The sequence below is a fragment of the Xenopus laevis genome, chromosome 3L (assembly GCF_017654675.1).
Source record: "Xenopus laevis strain J_2021 chromosome 3L, Xenopus_laevis_v10.1, whole genome shotgun sequence".
Classification (NCBI taxonomy): domain Eukaryota; kingdom Metazoa; phylum Chordata; class Amphibia; order Anura; family Pipidae; genus Xenopus; species Xenopus laevis.
In genome coordinates, this window is record NC_054375.1 from 151,966,296 (window position 1) to 151,990,236 (window position 23,941).

At 39.0% G+C, this 23,941-nt stretch overlaps 1 protein-coding gene across 1 annotated transcript; it reads left to right on the top strand.

Moving 5' to 3' along the window:
- The first annotated feature begins 449 nt into the window (after positions 1–449).
- LOC121401652 (putative GPI-anchored protein pfl2) lies at positions 450–23,378 on the top strand. The gene is made up of 11 exons (XM_041587322.1): positions 450–1,445; positions 6,351–6,455; positions 7,945–8,066; positions 10,821–10,879; positions 15,389–15,528; positions 15,955–16,011; positions 16,093–16,255; positions 19,211–19,372; positions 19,933–20,045; positions 21,945–22,018; positions 22,922–23,378. The coding sequence occupies exons 1-11, from the start codon at positions 530–532 to the stop codon at positions 22,955–22,957; spliced, it is 1,947 nt and encodes a 648-aa protein (XP_041443256.1). The 5' UTR covers positions 450–529; the 3' UTR covers positions 22,958–23,378.
- Positions 23,379–23,941: the final 563 nt, after the last annotated feature.

Below are 23,941 nucleotides of genomic sequence, written 5' to 3' on the forward strand. Positions count from 1 at the left end.
AACAGTAACTTCCTCAGTATCCAGTCAAACAGTAACTGACTCCGTGTCCAGTCCAACTGTAAGTTCCTCAGAATCCAGTCCAACAGAAACTGCCTCAGTGTCCAGTCCAACTGTAACTGAGTCAGTGTCCAGTCCAACAGTGACTGCCTCAGTGTCCAGTCCAACAGTAACTTCCTCGGTGTCCAGTCCAACAGTAACTTCCTTAATGTCCAGTCCAACAGTAACTTCCTCTGTATCCAGTCCAACAGTAACTTCTTCAGTATCCAGTTCAACAGTAACTTCCTCGGTGTCCAGTCCAACAGTAACTTCCTCAGTGTCAAGTCCAACAGTAACTTCCTCGGTGTCCAGTCCAACAGTAACTTCCTTAATGTCCAGTCCAACAGTAACTTCCTCAGTGTCCAGTCCAACAGTAACTGCCTCAGTGTCCAGTCCAACAGTAACTTCCTCAGTGTCCAGTCCAAAATCAACTTCCTCAGTGTCCAATCCAACAGTAACTTCCTCAGTGTCCAATCCAACACTAACTTCCTCAATGTCCAATCCAACAGTAACTTCTTCAGAGTCCAATCCAACAGTAACTTCCTCAGTGTCCAGTTCAAAAGTAACTTCCTCAGTGTCCAATCTAACAGTAACTTCCTCTGTGTCAAGTCCAAAAGTAACTTCCTCTGTGTCCAATACAACAGTAACTTCCTCAATGTCCAATCCAACAGTAACTTCCTCAGTGTCTAGTCCAAAAGTAACTTCCTCAGTGTCCAATCCAACAGTAACTTCCTCAGTGTCAAGCCCAAAAGTAACTTCCTCTGTGTCCAATCCAACAGTAACTTCCTCAGTGTCCAGTCCAACAGTAACTTCCTCAGTGTCCAGTCCAACAGTAACTTCCTCAGTGTCCAATCTAACAGTAACTTCCTCAGTGTCCAGTCCAACAGTAACTTCCTCAGTGTCCAGTCTAACAGTAACTTCCTCAGTGTCAAGCCCAAAAGTAACTTCCTCTGTGTCCAATCCAACAGTAACTTCCTCAGTGTCAAGTCCAAAAGTAACTTCCTCAGTGTCCAGTCCAAAAGTAACTTCCTCAGTGTCCAGTCCAAAAGTAACTTCCTCAGTGTCCAATCCAACAGTAACTTCCTCAGTGTCCAATCCAACAGTAACTTCCTCAGTGTCCAATCCAACAGTAACTTCCTCAGTTTCCAGTCCAACAGTAACTTCCTCAGTGTCCAGTCAAACAGTAACTGACTCAGTGTCCAGTCCAACAGTAACTTCCTCAGTGTCCAGTCCAACAGTAACTTCCTCAGTGTCCAGTCCAAAAGTAACTTCCTCAGTTTCCAATCCAACAGTAACTTCCTCTGTGCCTGATTTGGTATCAACTTCCTCAACTACATCTCTAGCCACTACAGTAAAGCCAACTACTTCAACTACTCCAACAACTACCAAGAAACCAAATACTGATACAAGTATGTATTGCATGCATGTTAAGTTTCTATTAGGTACAATAGAATTATTTAGTACAGACTGGGGCTTTCTCCAAGCATCTCTTTGTCCCTTATGTCTCAATGTATCTGATTTAGACCATAGCAAGCCAGAGCCTGGAAACGTGACACGCAGAGGGGAATGATACAGCATACTTTATACCTATTCATACTAAAATAATAAAATCCCTTAGACACTAAAAGAGTTATTTATTAAAGCATACATTTTTCTGTCTGGGCTTTAAAGGGTATAACTTGACTTGCCGAGTTCATGTACTGTATAAACCTGTGGTTGATGTCCCTATTCCAGTTTGAAGATATTGTGGACTGTGCTGGGTTACGTACAATAATCTGAAGAATTCAAGTTTTTCGGGTGTCAAACTCGATAAACTCGGGTTTGTAGCGCCACAGTCCAAAAAAGTCACATGATTCGAACTGGCGCTCAAAATTTTTGAGTTTTTTATTGATCAAAAAAAAAATTTTTCTCGATCTGATTTGTTCGAGTTAAATTTTTAGCAAATAAGATAAATTCCTGGATGAGAGTTTGGTCGAATTTGGTTTAATTAAAACATGAGAAAAATTTGGATTTTAGTAAATAACCCCCTAAATATTCTTGAGAACAGGCGATTTAATAGTTTAGTAGTACCCATACAGTAGTTCATAGTTCTTTAGTAACTCTTTTTTCTATTCTCTATTTATCCTATTCTTTATTCATAAAAGCAAAATTAAATATTTTAATATTTAGGGGCAGATTTATCAATGGTCGAATTGAAAATTCGAATTCAACATTCAAATTTTCTAGGTTTTTCTATGTTCAAAACTGCCAAATTGGACTAGGGAATTATTCAAAATTTGAGTTTTTCAAAAAATTCTAATTTCATTTTTGAGATTTCTCATACTCAAATGCAACTACTTGACGCCTAAAACCTGGCAAATTACTGTTTAAGTCAATGGGAGACGTCCAGGGATCAGTTTGTAGATGATTGCAGCCTTCCTGACATTCAAGTTTTTCTGGAGAAAAAAACTCGAATCGAGTTTTTAAAATTTGAATCGAATTCAATTCAAATTCGATCCGAGATTTCGGATCTATCCAATTCACCCGAGTTTTTAAAAAATAACTATTTTTTTTTATAATGTTTGTGCCTTCAGTGAACTATGTCCAAGTCCCTACCCTCCTAATATCTATAAAAGGCAACAACATATGTTAAAGGTACAGTATATTCCATCATTCTAACATAACTTACAAGTTTCTATGAATGATCAAGGTTCAATACAAATTAATTTCCCTACAAGCAAATTATACATTGCCTCCTTATTGTGGCCTGTTTGACATTCAACGCATCATATCATTTTACTTTCACAACTGTGATAATGCAACAATTATCCAGTGTCCACAAATCTTCTTCTACATGTCCATGGTATAAATAGAATGTTATATAAGTTTCATCATAAAAATTATCATGTAATAACTGAGATAGGAGGTCGGATATAAGATGTAATCTAACTATTCCTAAGTATAACTCTTTCAACACAGATGAACTTTGATTTCTTGGCAAACATTTCTTCTGTGAATGGTGCCAGTCAATTTTCTTTGGAATATTTATCCATCCCATGTGTAGAGCCTATTGGTAAATGGATGTGCTATGCTCAACTAAACTCCCTTTTAATCTTGGGGGTGGGCCCTTGTGTAAGGTTGGAGGAAGGATGCAGTAGAAGCAAAAACAAATGGGCTCCAGTGGTTCTTAAAACAAGCAATATCTTCTTTACTGGCAGGCATAACAACAATCTCTTGGGTAACAGGCACAGATGATCCAGTACAGTTGTTCAGCACAAATAGAACCTTCAGAAGTTCTTGCCTATCAGAGGCCAGTAATCAGTATGTGGATAGTCAACTTGAAAATGTCCAACCCCAAGAGTCAAGCCCTCCACAGGATTCTTATAGCCCTATGGATCATACATAGGGTTATCACTAGACAGCCCGTTTTTTTGAAGGGCTGCATGCATCAAACTTTCTGCATGATTTTCCAAATTAGGAAAACCGCGCAGTGATAAGCGAATTTTTGCTCATCCACAAATTCACTAAAGTGCGAATTTTCCATTGCGTTACCCCTTTCTCCAGAGTTTCCTTTGCCAGTTTAGACCTGGCGAACTGATAAGATGAAGCTACATCCTCCTCTATCTTATGTCAGTGACATCATATCCTGTTTGCCGAAAAGTCGTAAAAATGATTTAAAAAACAAACGCTGGCGTTTTTTTCATATTTTTAAAGTGGTATTATCTTTAAGGGGCCGATTCACTAAGGGCCGAATATCGAGGGTTAATTAACCCTCGATATTCGACTAGGAATTAAAATCCTTTGACTTCGAATATCGAAGTTGAAGGGTTTAGCGCAGATAGTTCGATCGAACGATCGAAGGATAATTCCTTTGATCGAACGATAAAATCCTTCGAATCGAACGATTCGAAGGATTTTAATCCAACGATCGAAGGAATATCCTTCGATCAAAAAAAGTTAGCCAAGCCTATGGGACCTTCCCCATAGACTAACATTGACTTCGGTAGCTTTTAGATGGCGAACTAGGGGGTCGAAGTTTTTTTTAAAGAGACAGTACTTCGACTATCGAATGGCCGAATAGTCGAACGATTTTTACTTCGAATCCTTCGATAGTCGTAGTCGAAGGTCGAAGTAGCCCATTCGATGGTTGAAGTGGCCCAAAAAAACCTTAGAAATTCGAAGTTTTTTACCTTCGAATCCTTCACTCGAAGTTAGTGAATCGGCCCCTAAAAGTTGTAAAGATTAAAATTTTTTGTTATAACATTTTTTTTAAACATTTGAAGCTCATGAGCCACATTTGTTTTAGGATGGGCATTAGAGGATCTCTTTTGTCCTTATTTTGCTTCCTTGAACATTTGTAATAATAAGTGGCCACTTATTTGCACCAACATCTCTAATAAAGACATTTATCTGATCAATATGTACCCACCCTTTTCAAATTGACCGAAGCATAAGAGTACTAACAAAGTTTCGCTAGGCAGAAATAAACGCTAGAGAAAGTTCGCAGAAACGCTCACGTCGACAAATTTATGCTCACCAGCATTCGGCTGCCGAGACACAACTTTTAGTGAATTAGCGTACTGGTAGAGAATTTGTGCCTGGCAAAGTGGAGCGAAGTTTGGCCCTTGCAGGTGAAAATTCGCCCTTTAGTAAAAGTGTCTCAGGGGCAAATTCACTAAAGAACGAAGCGCCTAACGCTAGCATTAATTCGCTAGCGTATCGCATTTTCATTAAGTCACCGATTCACTATCGGACACTGGCGTAAATTCACTAGTGTTACTTCGCACCCTTACGCCTGGTGAATTTGCGCAACGGACGTAACTACGCAAATTCACTGACGCGCGCATTTTTCTGAATGCTACCTTTTACGCCAGACTTCCTTCGCCACCTCAGACCAGGCGAAGTGCAATAGAGTAGATAGGGATTGCTGGCGTGTTTTCTTTTTTATGGGTGATAGGCTGAAAAAGATCGAAAAAATTTTTGGGGCTACCCTCCTTCCCCCCTACATTTCCTAACTCATGGCAACTTAACTATACAGTGGGCACATGTGTAGGGCAAAATAAAAAATATATTTGCTGTTTTGAAGGTTTCCCAGGCTTGTGTAGTGATGCTACATATTCCTCCATTGTAACTTAGATTTGGCGCCGTATGCAAATTAAGCATCGCTAGCGTAACTTCGCTTTGCTTGGTGAATTAACGCTAGTGCAACTTCGCAACCTTACGCTTCACCTGAGTGCAACTTCGGATTTTAGTGAATTTGCATAGCGCTTGGGAAAATACGCCTGGCAAAGTGCGGCGAAGCGGATGCTGGCGCAACTACGAATCTTAGTAGTATACATTCTCCACTGATTTCATCTATGATATCAAACAAAGAGGTTTAACTTTACCAGTACTTTAAACAGTAACATTAACAAGTTTTCATCACAAATCCTGGTAAGTGTGTTGGTACAGTCCAGAGGTTTTCTTCCTTTTAATTTCTTAAACCATTTGCAAACCAGAAATATTTAGTGAAGATTCCTATGCATAACACATAAGTCCTATAGAGAATATGAAAAATGCACCAGTACAGGTATTTTCCAATGCCCTTTTGGAGTAAGTGTTAGTTCTGTATATTAAGGGGCAGATTTATCGAAAAGTACTTGTTTTTCTTTGTGAAACTGCTAGAAAATTTGCAAAACGCATTAATGTCAATAGTGTCAACTTTCGCACGGCGCCATGACCTTTTCCAGATGCAGATCTGTCCATTCACGCCAGATATTTAACGCTGAAGCCAATTATTTGCCCCATGCTGATGGAAGCTTTGAAGCTCTCTTACATTTAACTAAATAGCTGTCAGCGTGAGGCTAAATTTAGGGCACACTTCTCAGTTTATCTCCTGAATAGTGATGGGCGAATTTGTACCATTTTGCTTCGCCGAAAAATTCTCTAATTTCCCGTGAAATTCACGAAACGCCACAGCCATCTCGTTTTGGACGCCGGCGTCCGTTTTTGGATGCTGGCAGGCATTTTTTTTTGGCGAATTTTCTCCGGACACCGGCGAATTTTCACAGCAGTTTTGGGAATTCACTGCGAATTCGTGCCTGCTGAATAAAGTCGCCCATCCCTACTCCTGAAATATCTTCCTCTGCCCCAGTTGATATTCCTTTTTCTTTGACTTTTTTATTTAATACATAATGTTAAGCATATCAGACAGCTGCATAAATACAACCTAGCAAAGAATGAACATATTATATAACATACCTGCTCCCTTGCAAATAAAATACTCATAAATCAGTTTTGCTCTCCAGTGAATGCTTTTGCTTGAATGTTGATTTGCCTTTCCTTTTTTTAACCAGCAAAAGTATGTCTGAATGGAGGTACCCCTGATGGCAACAACTGTATATGCAGCGGTAATTTCGATGGACCTCAGTGTGAGTTTGGTGGAAACAAAGTGGATATGGGTAAGTGGGCGCATCAATACATGCTAAACTTGTGCTTTTCTGATGATCAGTGGCGTAACTACTCGCTGGCAGGCCCTGATACAGGATGGGCACCGCCACGGGATCCCCTGTCGGACCCTCCCCCCTATGAATCGAGGACTAGAGTGCTGCTGGCACACTGTAAATTCTCCTCCTGCCCAGCTACCCTCAATAACCGTTATTGTGGCTCCAGCGGGCCCCAAGAGCGTGTGGGCCTTGTTGCAATTGCACCCCCTGCACCCCTGGTAGTTACGTCACTGCTGATAAGTAGACTTGGGCGCATTTGACCCATTTTGTGTCGCCAAAAATTTGCAGCCGGCGAAATGTCGCCAAAGTATAAACACAACCCAGAGTGGGCTCATCAGTAGGGATGGGCAAATTTTTTTGCCGTGTTTCGCCATGGGAATGATGCCCATAAGCCTTCCTGTTCTGCTTCTATGCAGCTTTCAAATTAGGGTTTCTGACCCCAGCAGTTAAAAATCCATTGCTCCTTGAAGCTGCAGTTTTATGTTTTTTTTTACTTATTATTTCCTATTCCGATCTCTTATTTAAACCACAGTCGGTTGCTAGAGCAAATTAGACCATAGAAGCTAGAAACTAGACAAATGCTGAAATTAAAAATTGTAAAGCCGTGGGGGAAAAGAAGGTCAATAATTCAAAGATCTCAAAAAAATTTAAAAATGAAGAACAGTTGCAAATTATATAGAAATATCACTGTCTACATCATACTAAATGTTAAAGGTGAACTACTCATTTCATACCAAACCACTGTATGGAAAAGAGCAGTTATGATTAATTGTATGTTTTCAAGGGAACCTCACCAATCTATAGAACAGTAAACCTATTTCCCCAAACATCCCAATTTGTGTTGGATAGTCCTGAATAACAGATGCAGATGGGACAGGGGTAGGTGGAATATGAATGGGTGAATAGGGGATGTTGGATGAAGTTGGGATAAATCAGGGGTTGTCTTCGGCAGAAAAATAGGTTTCTTTGGCTTTGAAACACTGCAGGTTGACAATTCAGTGTATCCCTGCCGCATATCCCGGGACCTTCTTTTTGCGCCCATTTTGTATTCCAACTATCTCCATGGTCCCCGACCTTAGGGGTTAAACCATCCACTTTGACCTGATCTCGCATACCCGACCAGATCACGTCCCCGGCAGACTGACAATGACCCGCCTAAGCTATGACAAAGACAAATCGCCTTCCTTAGCTCCCTGAGCTACTGTCTATGCCACATACCTAAACCAATAGATACTATGATCAATGTAAGGAACTATAAGTGATTACAGAGGAAATATTAAAATAAATAGAATTTGTTGCACGATTGTTCAGCTGCTTTATTTATAAACTGAATTGTTGGGGCAGGAGTCCTCTTAAACCTATGTAAAGGACACCAGCTTCTCTGTATGTATAGGGACACACATACTCCAAGGACCAATGTGACTCAGTTTCTCTCTTTCCGTAGGAGACAAACTGAACGCTACTGTGGATGTGACTATGAAAATCACAAACAAAGAGTTTCACTCAACAATGGAAAATAAATCCTCTCCAGCGTATAAAGAGTTTGAGGAAGAATTCAAAGCTGAGGTGACAGATTGAGAACATGCAATACTACTACTACTACTACTACCACTGCTGCTGCTACTATTACTATTACTGCTCCTACTCCTACTACAACTACTACTACTCCTACTACTACCACTGCTTCTGCTACTACTACTACTACTACTACTACTACTACTACTACTACTACTACTACTACTACTACTCCTCCTCCTACTACAACAACAACTACTACTACTATTACTACTCCTACTACTACTACAACTACTCCTACTACTACCACTGCTTCTGCTACTACTACTACTACTACTACTACTACTACTACTACTACTACTACTCCTACTACTACAACAACAACTACTACTACTATTACTACTCCTACTACTACTACAACTACTCCTACTACTACCACTGCTTCTGCTACTACTACTACTACTCCTACTACTCCTACTATAACAACAACTACTACTATTACTACTCCTACTACAACAACTACTACTACTCCTCCTACTACTACTACTACTACTACTACTACTACTACTACTCTACTACTACTACTACTATCACTACTACTACTACTACTACTACTACTACTACTACTATAACTACTACTACTACTATTACTACACTGTATTATTATTCAGAGAAAGGGTGGCAATAGAGAAAACCCACAGTATACATAATATTAGGTCCCAGATTTCATTAGTAACTAAAATAAAAAGACAGATTTAAATCAACAAGAAAAGGTTATTTTATCCGAATCTGTTATATTTTTTCTAAAAAGCCTTCCATTCATATTCACGATATTTTGGGCCAGAATTATTTTATTTTTTTGTACTATCATTTTTATTGTTTTTTTTAAACGTACATTTCTCATAGCAAAAAAAATATTTTTCACAGTATCTACGACAAAGAAATTGTAAAATAAACAAACAAAATAATATAATGAACATCAAAGAGTAGCTCCTTCTTAAATAAAAATATAAAAATAGACAACTTCTAATATTTAATTCTAATATCTTTCCAACGCTGATAGGATTCTTGAATAATAATTTTTCCCAATAAAGTTACTTGGAATTGCCAATTCATATTCTAAATTACTAGTAAATTCTGTTATTTGTGCGGTGTTTTATGCTATTTTTCCCAGTTTCCAGCAATCAAAAGTCTACAAGCATTTAGAACTTGTAAAATTAGTCAAAATTATTTTCAGTAAAAATTGTAATTGACGATGAAGCAGAAATCTTTGTATATTATCACAGGACCACCGTAGATGAAACATGCTATGTCTTTGTGACATCTCCAACAAACGTTTGAAGTCCAAGGATATCATTTTCGATATTTTTGAGGGGGTTTGGTACCAACTGTATAGAATTTTGTAGTCGTTTTCTAGATGAGCAATGCACTTTGCGTTCTGAAGGGTCAGATCTAATAGAGTTTTCATTTGATAAACACTTTTTTTTGCCTGGTATGGATTAAAATGCTGATATTATTATTATGAGGCTTTGATATGAGCATGATGGTGTAGAGCAGTGATCCCCAACCAGTAGCTTGTGAGTAACATGTTGCTCTCCAACCCCTTGGATGTTGCTCCCAGTAGCCTCAAAGCAGGAGCTTATTATTGAAATCCAGGCTTGGAATCAAGTTTTAATTGCATAAAAACTAAGTATAGTGCCAAGTAGAGCCTCCTGTAGGCTATCAGTCCACATAGGAGCTACCAAATAGCCAATCACAGCCCTTATTGTGGCATACCAAGGGACTTTTTCATGCTTGTGTTGCTCCCCAAATCTTTTTACATTTCAATGTGGCTCACAGTTAAAAAAGGTTGGGGACTCCTGGTGTAGAGGGTAGGGGTCTCACCTTGTGCATTGCAATGTTCTGGTCCTGGGCTCAATTCAGAGTAAGGCAACTTTCCCTTTTGCATGTCGATAGGTATTTTTTTATTAAAGGAAAATCTTACACATTTACAAGCACATACAGGGGCACATTTACTTAGCTCGAGTGAAGGATTAGAATGAAAAATACTTTGAATTTCAAAGAATTTTTTTGGCTACTTCGACCATCTAATTGGCTACTTCGTCCTTCGACTGCGACCTCGAATCGAACGATATGAACTAAAAATCGTTCGACTATTCGACCATTCGTAGTCGAAGTACTGTCTCTTTAAAAAAAACTTCGACCACCTACTTCGCCACCTAAAACCTACCGAGCACCAATGTTAGCCTATGGGGAAGGTCCCCATAGACTTTCCTTGCAATTTCTGATCGAAGAAAAATCGTTCGATCGTTCGATCAAACGAATTGCGTTAAATCCTTTGACTTCGATATTTGAAGTTGAAGGATTTAACTTCGATGGTCAAATATCGAGGGTTAATTAACGATGTTAGTAATAGTAAATGTGCCCCATAGTATTTACATTCTCATTCCATAATGAAAATCAAAGCAAAAACATTACATATTTTGCAAAGACACATTTACAAACCTCTAGTTTTACATTACTTTTTGAATCTTTAAACTCAGCATTTTTAACAAAGGAAATCTCATGTAAAATAATTTGAATCGTTCTTTCTACTGAACCTTCCTCACCAAGGGATTTTTTTACATCTCATTTGCCACAGATAGAATCGAATTATAGCAAGCATAATATAAATAGTTTCTTTATCATGTTGCGTGCATGTTGATAGGAGCAGTTTGGATGTATTTTTATAAAATGATTTAGATATTATACTGGCTTGGAGAGAAAGACCAAAGGGGATAATTCTTTCTCCTTCTCTTTACATAGATGAAGATGCTCTACATCAATATCCGTAATTATAAAGATTTGATAATCCACTCCCTCAGGTAAGACTCTCAATGATCCTTTAATTCAATGGCAATTCTAGACAATATTAATTATTAAATGAATGTGAATTTAGTTATTAACCCAGTTAACCTCAGTAACTCGGATTTAAGTTGGGTGTCATGATCATTATGGCGCCATTTTTATCACTAAATTATACTATGTATATAATGAATTCATAATTAATACTAATAATAATAATTCATTCTACCATTTAAAATTTTCTTCTTAAACTAATAAAGGTATTTTTTAGGTGTAATATAGGTTTGTAGCCAGTAGATCCTACAAAACTGCTTTTGATTCACCAACTCAATGTTATCTCCCAAGTCTCTGAAATGACTTGGCGTTCTTCTGCTTGGGTGCTATTCGCATATCAGTAGGTGGAGCATGGGAGGATTTTTATCAATGCAAAGGCTGGTTGAGTTTATTTGCCCATAATTGCATTGGCATCCAATTTCTCCATGTGCCATCATCACCCTAGTGAATAAGGGGTCATATGGGCAGTTGTCCTTGTTTCCCCAGTAATTAATTACAGGACAGTACAGGACAGCCCTAAGCTGAGCAAAGGCACCAGCACAGAAACATAGTTACATAGTTACATAGTAAAATTGGGTTGAAAAAAGACAAAGTCCATCAAGTCCAACCCCTCCAAATGAAAACCCAGCCCCATACACACACCCCTCCCTACTTTCAAATAAATTCTATATACCCATACCTATATTAACTATAGAGTTTAGTATCACAATGGCCTTTGATATTATGTCTGTCCAAAAAATCATCCAAGTCCCTCTTATAGTCATTAACTGAATCAACATCACAACATCACCTGGCAGTGCATTCCCCAACCTCACTGTCCTGACTGTGAAGAACCCCCTACGTTGCTTCAAATGAAAGTTCTTTTCTTCTAGTCTGAAGGGGAGGCCTCTGGTACGGTGATCCACTTTATGGGTAAAAAGGTCCCCTGCTATTTGTCTATAATGTCCTCTAATGTACTTGTAAAGTGTAATTATTTCCGCTCACAAGTGCCTTTTTTCCAGAGAAAACAACCCCAACCGTGACAGTCTACCCTCATAATTTAAGTCTTCCACACCTCTAACTAGTTTAGTTAGAACATGGAGTTCCTATCAGTTCAGGCAGTTCAATCCTTCAGCAGAGGGGTCAGGGAATTGCTACCTGGTTACCTTCCCACTGTTCTGTTGATAGGCTGCTGGGGAGAAAGGAAGAGGAGTGATATGACTTCAACTTGCAGTGCAGCAGAGTGACTGAAGCTTTTCAGAGCACAAGTCACATGAATGAGGTCACCTGGAAAACTAGGAACTTGTCTAGTCCTATGTCAAATTTCAAAATTAAAAAACATCTGTTTTGGTGCAAAATCTATCAAACAAATATTGGTGTCTTCTGACAACATACAGAGGGGAATCTGCACTAATTTTGAAGTCCATTAAATCCTTTCTATTTGAATAGTGAAGAAGGAATCTGTCTTGTTTCACTTTGCTGAAAATTTTGTGAAATGTAGAAAAATTTGCAAAATGCATTGGGCCTTTTTTGAACTATCTTTTAATGTAAAAGTCATTAGGGGGCAGATTTATCAAGGGTCGAATTTCGAAGTGTAAAATACTTCGAAATTCGACCATCAAATTGAATCCTACGAAATTAGAATTCGTAGGATTTTTAGCATCGTACGATCGTATTCCGATCGTACCACGATTGCTTTGAATTTCAAATTTTTTTAACTTCGAAAATTCACTGGAACCTTAGAAAATCTGCCCCTAGATGTTTTTCTCAAATTTTTTGCAGCAAATTTTTGCTGCAGTTTCGCAAGAAAAATTTCAGATGGTTAACAAGGAAATTTGCCGCCAATTCATTCCTGTCAGAAAAATATCACTATATTTGAGCTTATCCCATCTGTATTGGTCCTATTGTCCTGGTCTTGGTACCTGTATTTATAACCTGGGATTCCAATAACAAATAGGGTGGAGAAAGAGAAAGACTGTTAATCAGTCAGATAACTGGCTTGTCATTTGAAGTATAACCATTTATTAGGTACAATGTATATACACCAAGGAGTTAGAAACTCAGCTAAATGACCTGTTATGAATGGTATCTAGTGATGGGCGAATTTATTCGCCAGGCGCAAACTTGCTCAATTCGCCGCCGGCGAATAAATTCGCAAAACGGCTGCGAAAATTCGCTGACGAAAGTTCGCCGGCGTCAAAAAAAAATTGTCGCCGGTGCACAAAAAACGGACGCTGCCATTATAAAAACGGGCGTTGGCATCAAAAACGGTTGTCGGCATCAAATAAGGGCGTCTGCGTCAAAAAAACGGACGCCGGCGTCAAAAACGAGACAGTTTCGAGAATTTTTTGCCATTTCGCAAATTTCGCAGGAAATTTGGGAATTTTCCGTGAGATGCCGCAAATTCGCCCATCACTAATGGTATCCCAAACCCAGAAAAAACCCCAAGATCCCAGATTCAGCTCAAGCTTCCACCTATAACAACCGCCTTTTGCTTTGGGAGGAACCCTCTGCTACTCAGGTGATGACAGGTCTTATAATGATAGGACCAAACATTTACAGGAAGAACGGAGAACAAGGAGCGTGGTCAAGGAACAGGCAATACCAATCAGGCAGAGCAGTACAAAATCAGGAGACAAGAGCATAGTCAAGGTCACAAGTCGGGACAATCACACCAGTAGCACAGTTCAGAATCGTGATTCGAGAGAATGGTCAGAAACAGGCAGCAAACTAGAAAAGGTCAGGGACAGGCAGGGTCAAGAACAGGTTAAACAAACTTAGAATCACACCAAGTATAATTACATGACCACTGTGAATAAAGGTAGGGATAGCAGGCACCCCTGCCTTGTGCCTCTGGTGAGAAAGAAGTTTTTGATTATATATATGTAGATGAAGCCTGTTTGTTTTTTTAATTTTAGTAAGGATCTAATTATCCATAATAAATAAGGATATTGGTCAGTATAAACTATACTTTTCTGGACTCTTCCCCTTGTACATGTTCAAATGTCACCTCATCTGTGCCCTGGACAAAAGAAATTTTGAAAAGTTAATATAATGGTGCTAATTTATTAAAATTAGAATTTGAGGTTTTCCACAAGTCAGTAAAGAAAAAAATTGCAATTAAACCATGTTTTTTTGTGATTACAATGAAAATTGCATTTTTCAATTTGGTTAAAAATCTTATAAAGTAAAAGAGCTTCAGTTTAAAATGTAAAAATACACTGCCAATTGATTTGTATAGATGCTCACAAGGTTTTAGCTTCCAAATGTTTTCATTCAAAGATTTATTTGGTTGATAATTCTCAAACATTTAATTCAGACTCAAACACAGAGTCAAAAATATTCAAATTTGCTATTTGCTACTTGGACTTGAATTAAAAAACAAACAAAAGAACTGTACGTACAAGATTAAATTAAGAATCTGGCAAAACTGTGTTCAAAATTTGTATTTAGCAAATACTTAAATATTCATGGGAACTGAATCTGAACAAATTTATTAAAACATGCATTTTTTTTGTCATTCAATCAAAAAAAGGTGAAAAAACATGGCCGTTCATATAGTTTTTCTCAAATAACTCAAATAGTCAAAATTTATTAAAGAAATAAATGTGAAAAATTCTAATGAAATAACTCATCAGCTAAAAGCTGTCAAGTTTCTTTAGAAGACAATGGGAAGAGTCTCTAAAGATTTCAGGCAAGTTGATTCAACTATATTAAAATTATTGAGGTTTTATAGCCTTATAAGTGGAACAATGTAGTTTTCCTGTATAAACAAGTTTTTTTTTCCCAAGCGGAAACACACGTGATAATGCTGTCAAGTTTTTTTGTTAAATATGGTGGAGTCTGAAGACTAATTTTGACTCAACTTTTTGCATTTGTGACTTTTTTCTCAACTTGAAAATTCATAAATCAAATTGATATTTCTTTGTCCATATTTGGTGAAATGTTTTTTTTTTTCTTCATATTTGATTATGCAAATTGTGGTTACATTTTCAGCCAAATTCTTTGTGGGAGATACTGTATTCATTAAATCAAAAAATCATACATTCAGGGGCAGATTAATCAAGGGTTGAATTTTGAGGGTTACAAAACCCTCGAATCCGGCCCTCGAAGTAAAATCCTTCGAATTCGAATATCGAATTCGAAGGATTTTAGCGCAAAAGGTCCGATTGAGCGATCGAATAAAAATCGTTCGATCAAACGTTAAAATCGAAGTATTGAGTCGAAGGATTTTTTAAAGGGACAGTACTTCAATTATAAAATGGTCGAATGATTTTTACTTCGAACCATTGGATTCGATCGAATTTGACCAATTCCATGGTCGAAGTACCCAAAAAATTACTTCGAAAATTCTAATATTTTTGGATTCGAACTATTCACTCGAGCTTAGTAAATGTGCCCCACAGTGTATCCCAACTGCTTACAGATTTGATATTTGGATTTATTTCTTTATGTACATTAGTGTAAATGAGAGTCTCCTTTTGTGTCTCTGGCAGCAAGGGAAGCATCATTGTGAATCATTCTATTGTCTTAGAAATGGACTATAATTCGGAAGTAAATGTGACCGAAAATTACAAAGAACTTTTTGATAAAGTGCAGGACCAGCTACTTTCGAGCAATTGTTCAAATGGAAATGGTGAGTTTCCATTGCTGAGTTTTGATATAACTGTGTTTGTATGTGTGTGTCCAGGTTCTACCATGCTTCAAGTTGGACAGCCATCATTTGAAGGTAAAACAAGACAGTATTATTTGCTAAAATAGACTAGGCTCACCTATGGTGAACTTGAAAAGTTTTGGAGGCCAGAGCCAAGTGACAATCTCAGTGATCTCAGGGCATCAGTCTGCTGTATGTTGTGTGCTTCCCGCTCCAACGATGATCATTCTCTTGAGTTGGACAAGGCTTAATCATTTCCTTTGAGAAATATGTGCTGCTCGTTTGCTACTCATTAATTCAAGAGCTGCTGCAGATGTTACCAAAGGAAAATGTCTTCATGTGAATCAGTTGAGACAAGCAATATGGTAGAATCTTCACATAAACTCATAGATTTTTCTGTTCCAACAGACGGTTTATGCTTCCAGGAACCAGAAATCATAAAAGTCCCAGTCCCAAATGAAGAAGGTGAGAAGAGCTACTATTTCCAGTTCATTTCTTTTGATATATTTTAGGTACTTAATAGTGTACTTTTTTCGTCTCCTTCAGAACTCTGCATGAATTTTATTGCACCTGGTTATAGCAATTTTTACACTCCAACACTTACCTCCAAGGGGCTGATTTGCTTGTCCCATTGTGACGAGGACTCACCAGTATATCAAAGCTGTAATTCTGGTGACTGCAAATTAGAGAAGACTGGCCCAGAGTGTTAGTGAGTATTCTGCCATTCTGAACTTCCTATCATACTTGTTATATGATATTTGTATACATGGGTATAAAAGTTTTTAACAAAATAGTCTAGTGCTTATTTAGACTGAACTAAAGCTTTTTTTTTTAATCTCAGGCCAAAAAAACAGAGGCTTCCCTCCTTGTTTTACCCACCTATTCCTTAAAAGCAGAGAAGTGCAGTGGAAGGGGCAGGCACAATGTCATGCCACCCTTCACGATAACCAACCTGGATTGTACACATATAACATGGTGTCCTGTGCTCTCTTGGGTTAATTAGTTGAGTTATAAACACCATGACCCCCACCATGAGGGGAGCCTGTACAACACAGTAACAACAATGAACTGGAGGTCCACAACACACTTGCAATAAACTCACAAACCAAAATTATTTTCAGCCACCAACAAGATACAGCATTAATACTTATCTCAATATCATCTTCATTATATTAGGGTTCCACGGACCACTGGGCCCCAGCCTCCTGCCTACAGTACTTCCCTATTCCACCACATCTGTCAGGGATAGGATTGCCAACTTTTCTGGAAAAAATACCTTCTTCCTGTATTTCTGCCTTTTTTCCCTATTAATAGCATTGGCATCAGACTTCATTATTACCAACCAGGTGGCAACCATAGTCAAGGGTGTCGATCCTTGTTGCCTACTTTCAGCAGAGGGGTCAAACTTACGTGCCAGGTACACTAGGCCCTACATACCCTAGTCCCTATCCTTTGGGTCCCTAACTTGGCAAGTGCCACGAGACTCTGATCCTCTTCCTCATTGGACCTTCGTCTACTCGTCTCTCTACCCTGCCACTAACTGTCACCAACTGCAGTGAGCTCCAAAAACTCTTCTCCTATCACTAGCTCACCAAACCTAAGGTGGCTTATCTCAGGCTCCCTGGTGTCATGTACTATCCCTATCTTCGTTGGCCAAAAAGTAGGTGCCTCACTATACTTCCACTTCTATAGCTTCACCATGGGGAATGTCTCTTCTCAACAATGCCACTGGTGGCTGAACCTAATATAACAGTAATTATACAACAAACAATGTTCATACTCCTTACACTTAGACCTGCAAGTTTCTGCATTAAATAAAAGAGAATGTCCAGTAGTACAAGATGGCCTCTCGGTGCTACTCTGCAGTAATGTGGTTCTGGAGATCTCTAAAGAGGATGTACAATTTTAATAAAGCATTAGGCCAGTGACACAGTAGGTGTTTTTCCCACCTGCATAGAGGAAAGGCCAATCCACTGACATCTGCACACATGGTGTGGTTTCAAGTTGGTTAGCTCCTTTTCTAGTTGCAACCCTGTCTGTTCTCTGCCTCTTCCTTTATCCTGACCATTCTCTGAAGCTTCTTTAGAATTTCTCTGATTCTAGTTCTTGCCCAGTGGCTTACCTAGAGTGTGTTGGGCCCCCCTGCAAAAAAACCTTCATAGGGGCCCTGCACACTCCTCTCCCCATCTTTCTGTTCCATCCACACCACATCCTGACTCCATCTACCACCCACCTCGACTCTGCTCACGTACGTCCCGACTTTTGTTCCCTTCCTCGCTGGTGAGGAGGTTTTCTTATTAGCTATAGAGGAGGTGGCCCCACAGTCCGGGCCCCCTGTTCCTCGGGCCCCCCTGCAACTATGGGGTCTGCTTCCTCTATAGTTATGCCACTGCTCTTGCCCCTTTCTGTATAGTTTATTATATAGTGTACCTGCTTCATTATGCTTTCTTGATATTGATATTGTTACAAATGTACATGTAGTCAACAAACAAATAATTTTATTTTCATTTTTTTATTTTTTTATCTTCTTTATTTTACAAAACCTGGTTATAAATGAAAAAGCTGGAGACAGAGGGGAAGTGTAAAGTGGGCACAAGATGTCCATTTTGAAGGCTTTAGCATCACTTGCCACTGTCCAATCAAGTCAGATTAATTGTATCAGCTTCCTCGGGTTCCACTAGAAATTGTGAAGGAATCATTAGAGCGTTGGGTTGAATGTCAAAGTTGAGATCCTGAGACATGCTCCTGTAGTTACTCGCATTAAAACAAGGAATATGGTAACACTGAACCATTCATATGTAGAAATACAAAACATTTTCTGTGCATATGGAAATCTACCCTCTCACAGGGGCAAGTTCACTAAGCGCCGTAAATACGCTAGCGACGCCTTCGCCGCACTTCGCCAGGGCACCGCTAATTCACTAAAATTCGAAGTTGCGCTCAGGGAGGCGAAAGGTAGCGAAGTTGCGCTAGCGTTAATTCGTTAAGTAAAGCAAAGTTATACTAGCGATGCCTAATTTGCATACGGCGGGAAGTTAAAGTACAATGGACGTATATGTAGCAGCAAATACATTACACTACACAAGCCTGGGAAAGCTTTATAAAATAAAATAAAGTTGTTATATTGCCCTATACATGTGCCCAGTGTATAGTTTAGGTGCCATATGTTAGGAAATGTAGGGGGGAAGGAGGGTACCCCCTAAAAATGTATGATCTTTTTCAGCCTTTCACCCATAAAAAAGTAAAAGACGCCAGCATTTTTTGGGACTTAGAAAAAATGTCAACTTTTTTTGAAGCAATCCCTATCTACTCTATTGCACTTCGCCTGGTCTGAGGTGGCAAAGGCAAATCTGGCGCAAGAGTTAAAGTTCAGTAAAATGCGCAAGTTAGTGAATTAGCGTAGTTACGTCCCTTCGCCATATCGCAACTTTGGCTGGCGTGAGGGTGCGAAGTATCGCTAGAGTAGGTCCACTTCACTAGCGAATTTACACCAGCACCCGTTAGTAAATCGGCAAACTAACGAAATGACGTCACGCTGTGAATTTGCTCTAGCGTTAGCTGCTTCGCGCTTTGGTGAATTTGCCCCACAGTGTCTGTCTCTATGATTAACTGGATGTAATTGTAAGGTGTAATTATTATGTACAATTGTGTCCCTGCCCTACAGCTGCCCAAAGACTGATATCTACATATACTCATCATCGAAGTGCAAGGGGCGAATATTGAAGGCCGGTTTATATGGAGGTGTTGGAGCCGGCATTGCCGTGTTTGCCATTGTTATACTTACTGTAGGAATACTCCTGCACAAAGCCAAACAACCAATGAAACGGTGAGAATTCTCTAATGTCTGCCATGTGCACTGCTCTAGCCTTACTTTATTAGTGATGGGCGAATTTATTCACCAGGCGCGAATTCGCAGCAAATTTGCGCGATTCGCCGCCAAGGAAAAAATGCCGGCGTCAAAAACGGGCGCCGGCATCAAAAAACGGGCGCCGGCGTCAAAAACGAGACGCCAGCGCCGTTTCACAAATTTTTCGCCGTTTCGCGAATTTCGCGTGAAATTCGCTAATTTTTCGGCAAAGCGAAACAGCACAAATTCGCCCATCACTATACTTTATGTACAACCTACCTCCAGCTATGTCACTATTAGCTACCACTACTAAAATTTAGGGGGCATATTTATTATGCTGTGTAAAAAAACAGCGGGATAATAAATACACCACACATCGCCAGGCTTTGTCGTGTAAAAAACAGAGTAAAATTTGTGCTTGTTTATCCGACTTCTGCCGTAAGAAATGAAATGTATTTTTTGTTTTACACTGCATAATAAATATGCCCCTAAGACTCTTTCTAAGAGCTATGTAGTAATGGGAATGGTATGTATTGCAGCAAGGACCCCTTCTCTAAAGACCAAGAGAGAAAATGGTATGAAGATAATGATGATGATGAATGGGGTGTTACACAAGGCTTTAAGAACATGAGATCAGAACAGGGAGAGAATGGTAAGTAAAGGGAATGTATACAGTTCTGGGATTCATAGCTGCAAAGTATGTTAATGCCCCATAAGTATCTTGTTCAGGATTCTAACTAAGGTCTTTAAATTGAGATCCAACATACTGAAATTTGTTTTATTCCAACACTAAAACATTGCCTTAGAGGAATTGTAGGTGTCACTTAAGATGCATGAGACAGTGGGTGCAGCTGTTATAAGTTGTTATAAGTTGTTACGTTTCACACTGCCTGGGGAAGCATAAAGACACCCTCAAAGAGAGACCTCACGCAGTTCAAAGGCTGGCTGTGTGCCACCAACAACTATCATGATTCATACAGTCGAAGAATTAATTTGCAGCAAAAATAAAAAAGGATCTGGTTGGCTCAAGACCTTAAAGGGATACTGTCATGGGAAATTTAAAAAAAAAAAAAAAAAAAAATTAATCAGTTAATAGTGCTGTTCCAGCATAATTCTGCACTGAAATCCATTTCTCAAAAGAGCAAACAGATTTTTTTATATTCAGTTTTGAAATCTGACATGGGGCTAGACATATTGTCAATTTCCCAGCTGCCCCTGGTCATGTGACTTGTGCCTGCACTTTAGGAGAGAAATGCTTTCTGGCAGGCTGCTGTTTTTCCTTCTCAATGTAACTGAATGTGTCTCAGTGAGACATGGGTTTTTACTATTGAGTGCTGTTCTTAGATCTACCAGGCAGCTGTTATCTTGTGTTAGGGAGCTGCTATCTGGTTACCTTCCCATTGTTCTTTTGTTTGGCTGCTGGGGGGGGGGAAAGGGAGGGGGTGATAGCACTCCAACTTGCAGTACAGTAGTAAAGAGTGACTGAAGTTTATCAGAGCACAAGTCACATGACCAGGGGCAGCTGGGAAATTGACAATATGTCTAGCCCCATGTCAGATTTTCAAAAAAATCTGTTTGCTCTTTTGAGAAATGGATTTCAATGCAAAATTCTGCTGGAGCAGCACTATTAACTGATTATTTTCAAAAAAATTTTTTTCCCATGACAGTATTCCTTTAATTAAGAGATTTCCTGTTTTGTATGCAAATTGTCCGTATGTCTTTTACCAGCAGGAAACATGAAATGTCTCATCAAAGTATGGTTACAAAATACTGGGAATTTTTAATTATTTTACATTTTAATTACCTTTTAGATTTCTCGCAGCTGATTAAACCAAGGTTGTGCCATGCCCTTGTAGCCCCTTTTTAAATTATTATTGTGGATAAAATGCATTGAGAAATGGGTTCATGGATTATAGGTTGCAGTACCACTTTGCAACAGTAAACTTAAACAGTAACGGTGGCCATACAAGGGCAAATTAAAGCTGCCGATATCAGTCCTTTAGACCAATTTGGCAGCTTATCTGCCCATGTGTGGGGGCTTCTGATGGGTCCCCACTATCGATATTAGGCTAATAATCAACCTGATATTGATCAGGCAGATTTGATTTTTCCTGCGATTGAAGACCGCATCAGTTAGTTGATGCATTCCTACAACCAGTCAGCGGCCATTCTCTTTGTTGTAATACAATCGTTTGGCCCAAAGGCCGAACATTCGGATTAACCCAATATTGCCATGCCGTAGGCATATCTGGGAAAGATATGCTTTTTTGGTGACCTGGCCAAACTAGTGGATCTTATCGTGTATGGCCACCTTTCCCATAGGTCTGAAGCAAGATAAGTTCAGAATCTAATGCTTGCTGCACATAAGGCAGATTGATGATGAGAACTTAATAGCCATTGAATGATGGACCTGGCAGACATAGAAGACACTTTTGTTTTAGACAGCTGATTTTTCACCATAAACATGTAGGGTGTCACTGGAAGCTGTTGTTTTAGTTGCTTTCTCACCCAGAGGGAGGGATAACCCTGCTTTGTTCCTCTTTCTATGCAGATACCTCCAAAAATGGAAAGAATAATAAAGAAAACTTCAAACCTGCTCTGGAAAATGTTGACACCAGAATTGCGGTAAGTATCAACTTCTTTTCTGTAATTATATCTTGTTATGGATCTCTAAATGTTTTCATGGTCCCCCAAATGCTCCATCTGTTTCATTTATTAGCTTAAGGCTGCAGCTTCCAAAAACATTATCCATAAGTGGATCTAGTGATTGCTAACCTATTAACCTTTCTGATCTCCTCTGGCTGCTCTTCTAACTACCCTGAACCTATCTCATTCTCACAGTGAACTATTATAGGAGCTCTCACAGTATCCAGTCCTACCTGATGTTAGGTCTTCTTCTACTAATGAGACCTCCTTCTTGGCTGATAGCTGCCAACCCTAATCCAAAATCGTAGCCATAATTGACCACAGTGTGCCCAGTCAGTAGATGAGAAGTATTTTTTCTCCCGCTTCCCTTCCATTATAGGAGAGATCTTCAATCCCTACTTCCTTACAACTACTTATAAATATAAATAACCCAAATGACCACAAATTTACACTATTGTATCCTGAGAAATTAGTTCCTTGTGGTTCTGGCTCTGTTATCTTGCAACAGAGGGAATGGTAAAGTGTTTTTCTAGCCTTGCTATATATACTATATATCACAATATATTTGCAGCAGTTGCATGAGGTTGTGCCACCCTCCAATGAATTCAGTCACTAGATCTCTTCCTTTTACTTATTCCTTTTGCATACTATCATGTGACACACACATAGAATGATGGGTAAGTTTATGGAACTTGTGACAAGTAGTTTATGGTTTAAAGGTGTTCTTCATGTCTAGGTGGGTTTCCATCTACAGATATACTTATAGCATGTGATCATTAAACAAAGAATAATAGGTAGAGCCTGAAACAAGTAGTTCATATGAGGTGTTCATCATATCTAGGTTTTATGAACATCCCATATGTGCTTCTTCATCCTTCCCAGGTGAAGATACAGAGACCACAGGTTGCCGGAAGATGATGGATCCTGGGCTTATGAGTAGGAAAGACGGCATCACAGAGAGAGAGCGCCTATATACCCAGATCCAGTCACCAATTCAGACAGCTACACGCCACGAAGAACAGGGAGAACATGGTACTTAGACTCTGCCCAACTGTCTCTATAAAAATCCTGCATTAAATGTGACTGATTTCCTGTGAAGCGACCAGTGAATGTGACTTGATTGTGATCAATGCACAGTTTTAGCTAAAATCTGCTTTATTTGCCTTATAATTGCTAAAACATGAAAATCAACTGCTCAGAAAAAACAGAAATATCAACCAAACCCACTAAAACTGGTTTGGCTGGTCCCAGAAATTTGGATGGATTGACTACTGTGAAAATAGGATGTGCTGATGATCATTGTTTGCCCCTTATTTACTTGGTCCACTCAATATATACCCCTAATTTTATTTTCCTGTCAATGTCACTTTTCTTTATCTACATATCAACATAACAATCATTCTCCCAATAAAATAAGACTGATAATTTGATAATGTACATTTAACTGATTTATTGAATTAACAGCGCTGAGCTTTTATTCATCTAAAGTTTTTTAAAAACAGACATACCTGATGTCATAGATTAAAAGGAAACCATGATACTAAAGGTAACAATGTAATGCAACTCCTCTCTCACCTTGTTCCATTGTGATTCAACCGATTCCAAGACTTGAAGTCCCTCTGTGGGCGACATACAGATTCTCTGGAAATCAGTAAAACTAATCTAATCTATCAATTCACAATGGCACAAGGAATGGGATAGGTTGACTTACAATGTGGGGGTTGGGAAATGGTTCTTATGAGTATCATGGCTTCTTTTCAATTTGTGGAATCTGACCATGTTAACAAAATGTACCTCTTTGCTCTCCTAAGGTTAATTAAAGCAAGAGTTAGGGTGGAACTATGGCTCCGACTGCAATGTTTTGATATATTGCTCACTTTAATGTAAGCCAAGATGAAGCCG

Coding starts and splice junctions, on each gene's coding strand:
- LOC121401652 (XM_041587322.1), top strand. CDS start 530: ATGTCCAATCCAACAGTAACTTCTTCAGAGTCCAATCCAACAGTAACT. Junction 1,446..6,350: donor GAAACCAAATACTGATACAA/GTATGTATTGCA, acceptor TTTTTTAACCAG/CAAAAGTATGTCTGAATGGA. Junction 19,373..19,932: donor GCCAAACAACCAATGAAACG/GTGAGAATTCTC, acceptor TATGTATTGCAG/CAAGGACCCCTTCTCTAAAG.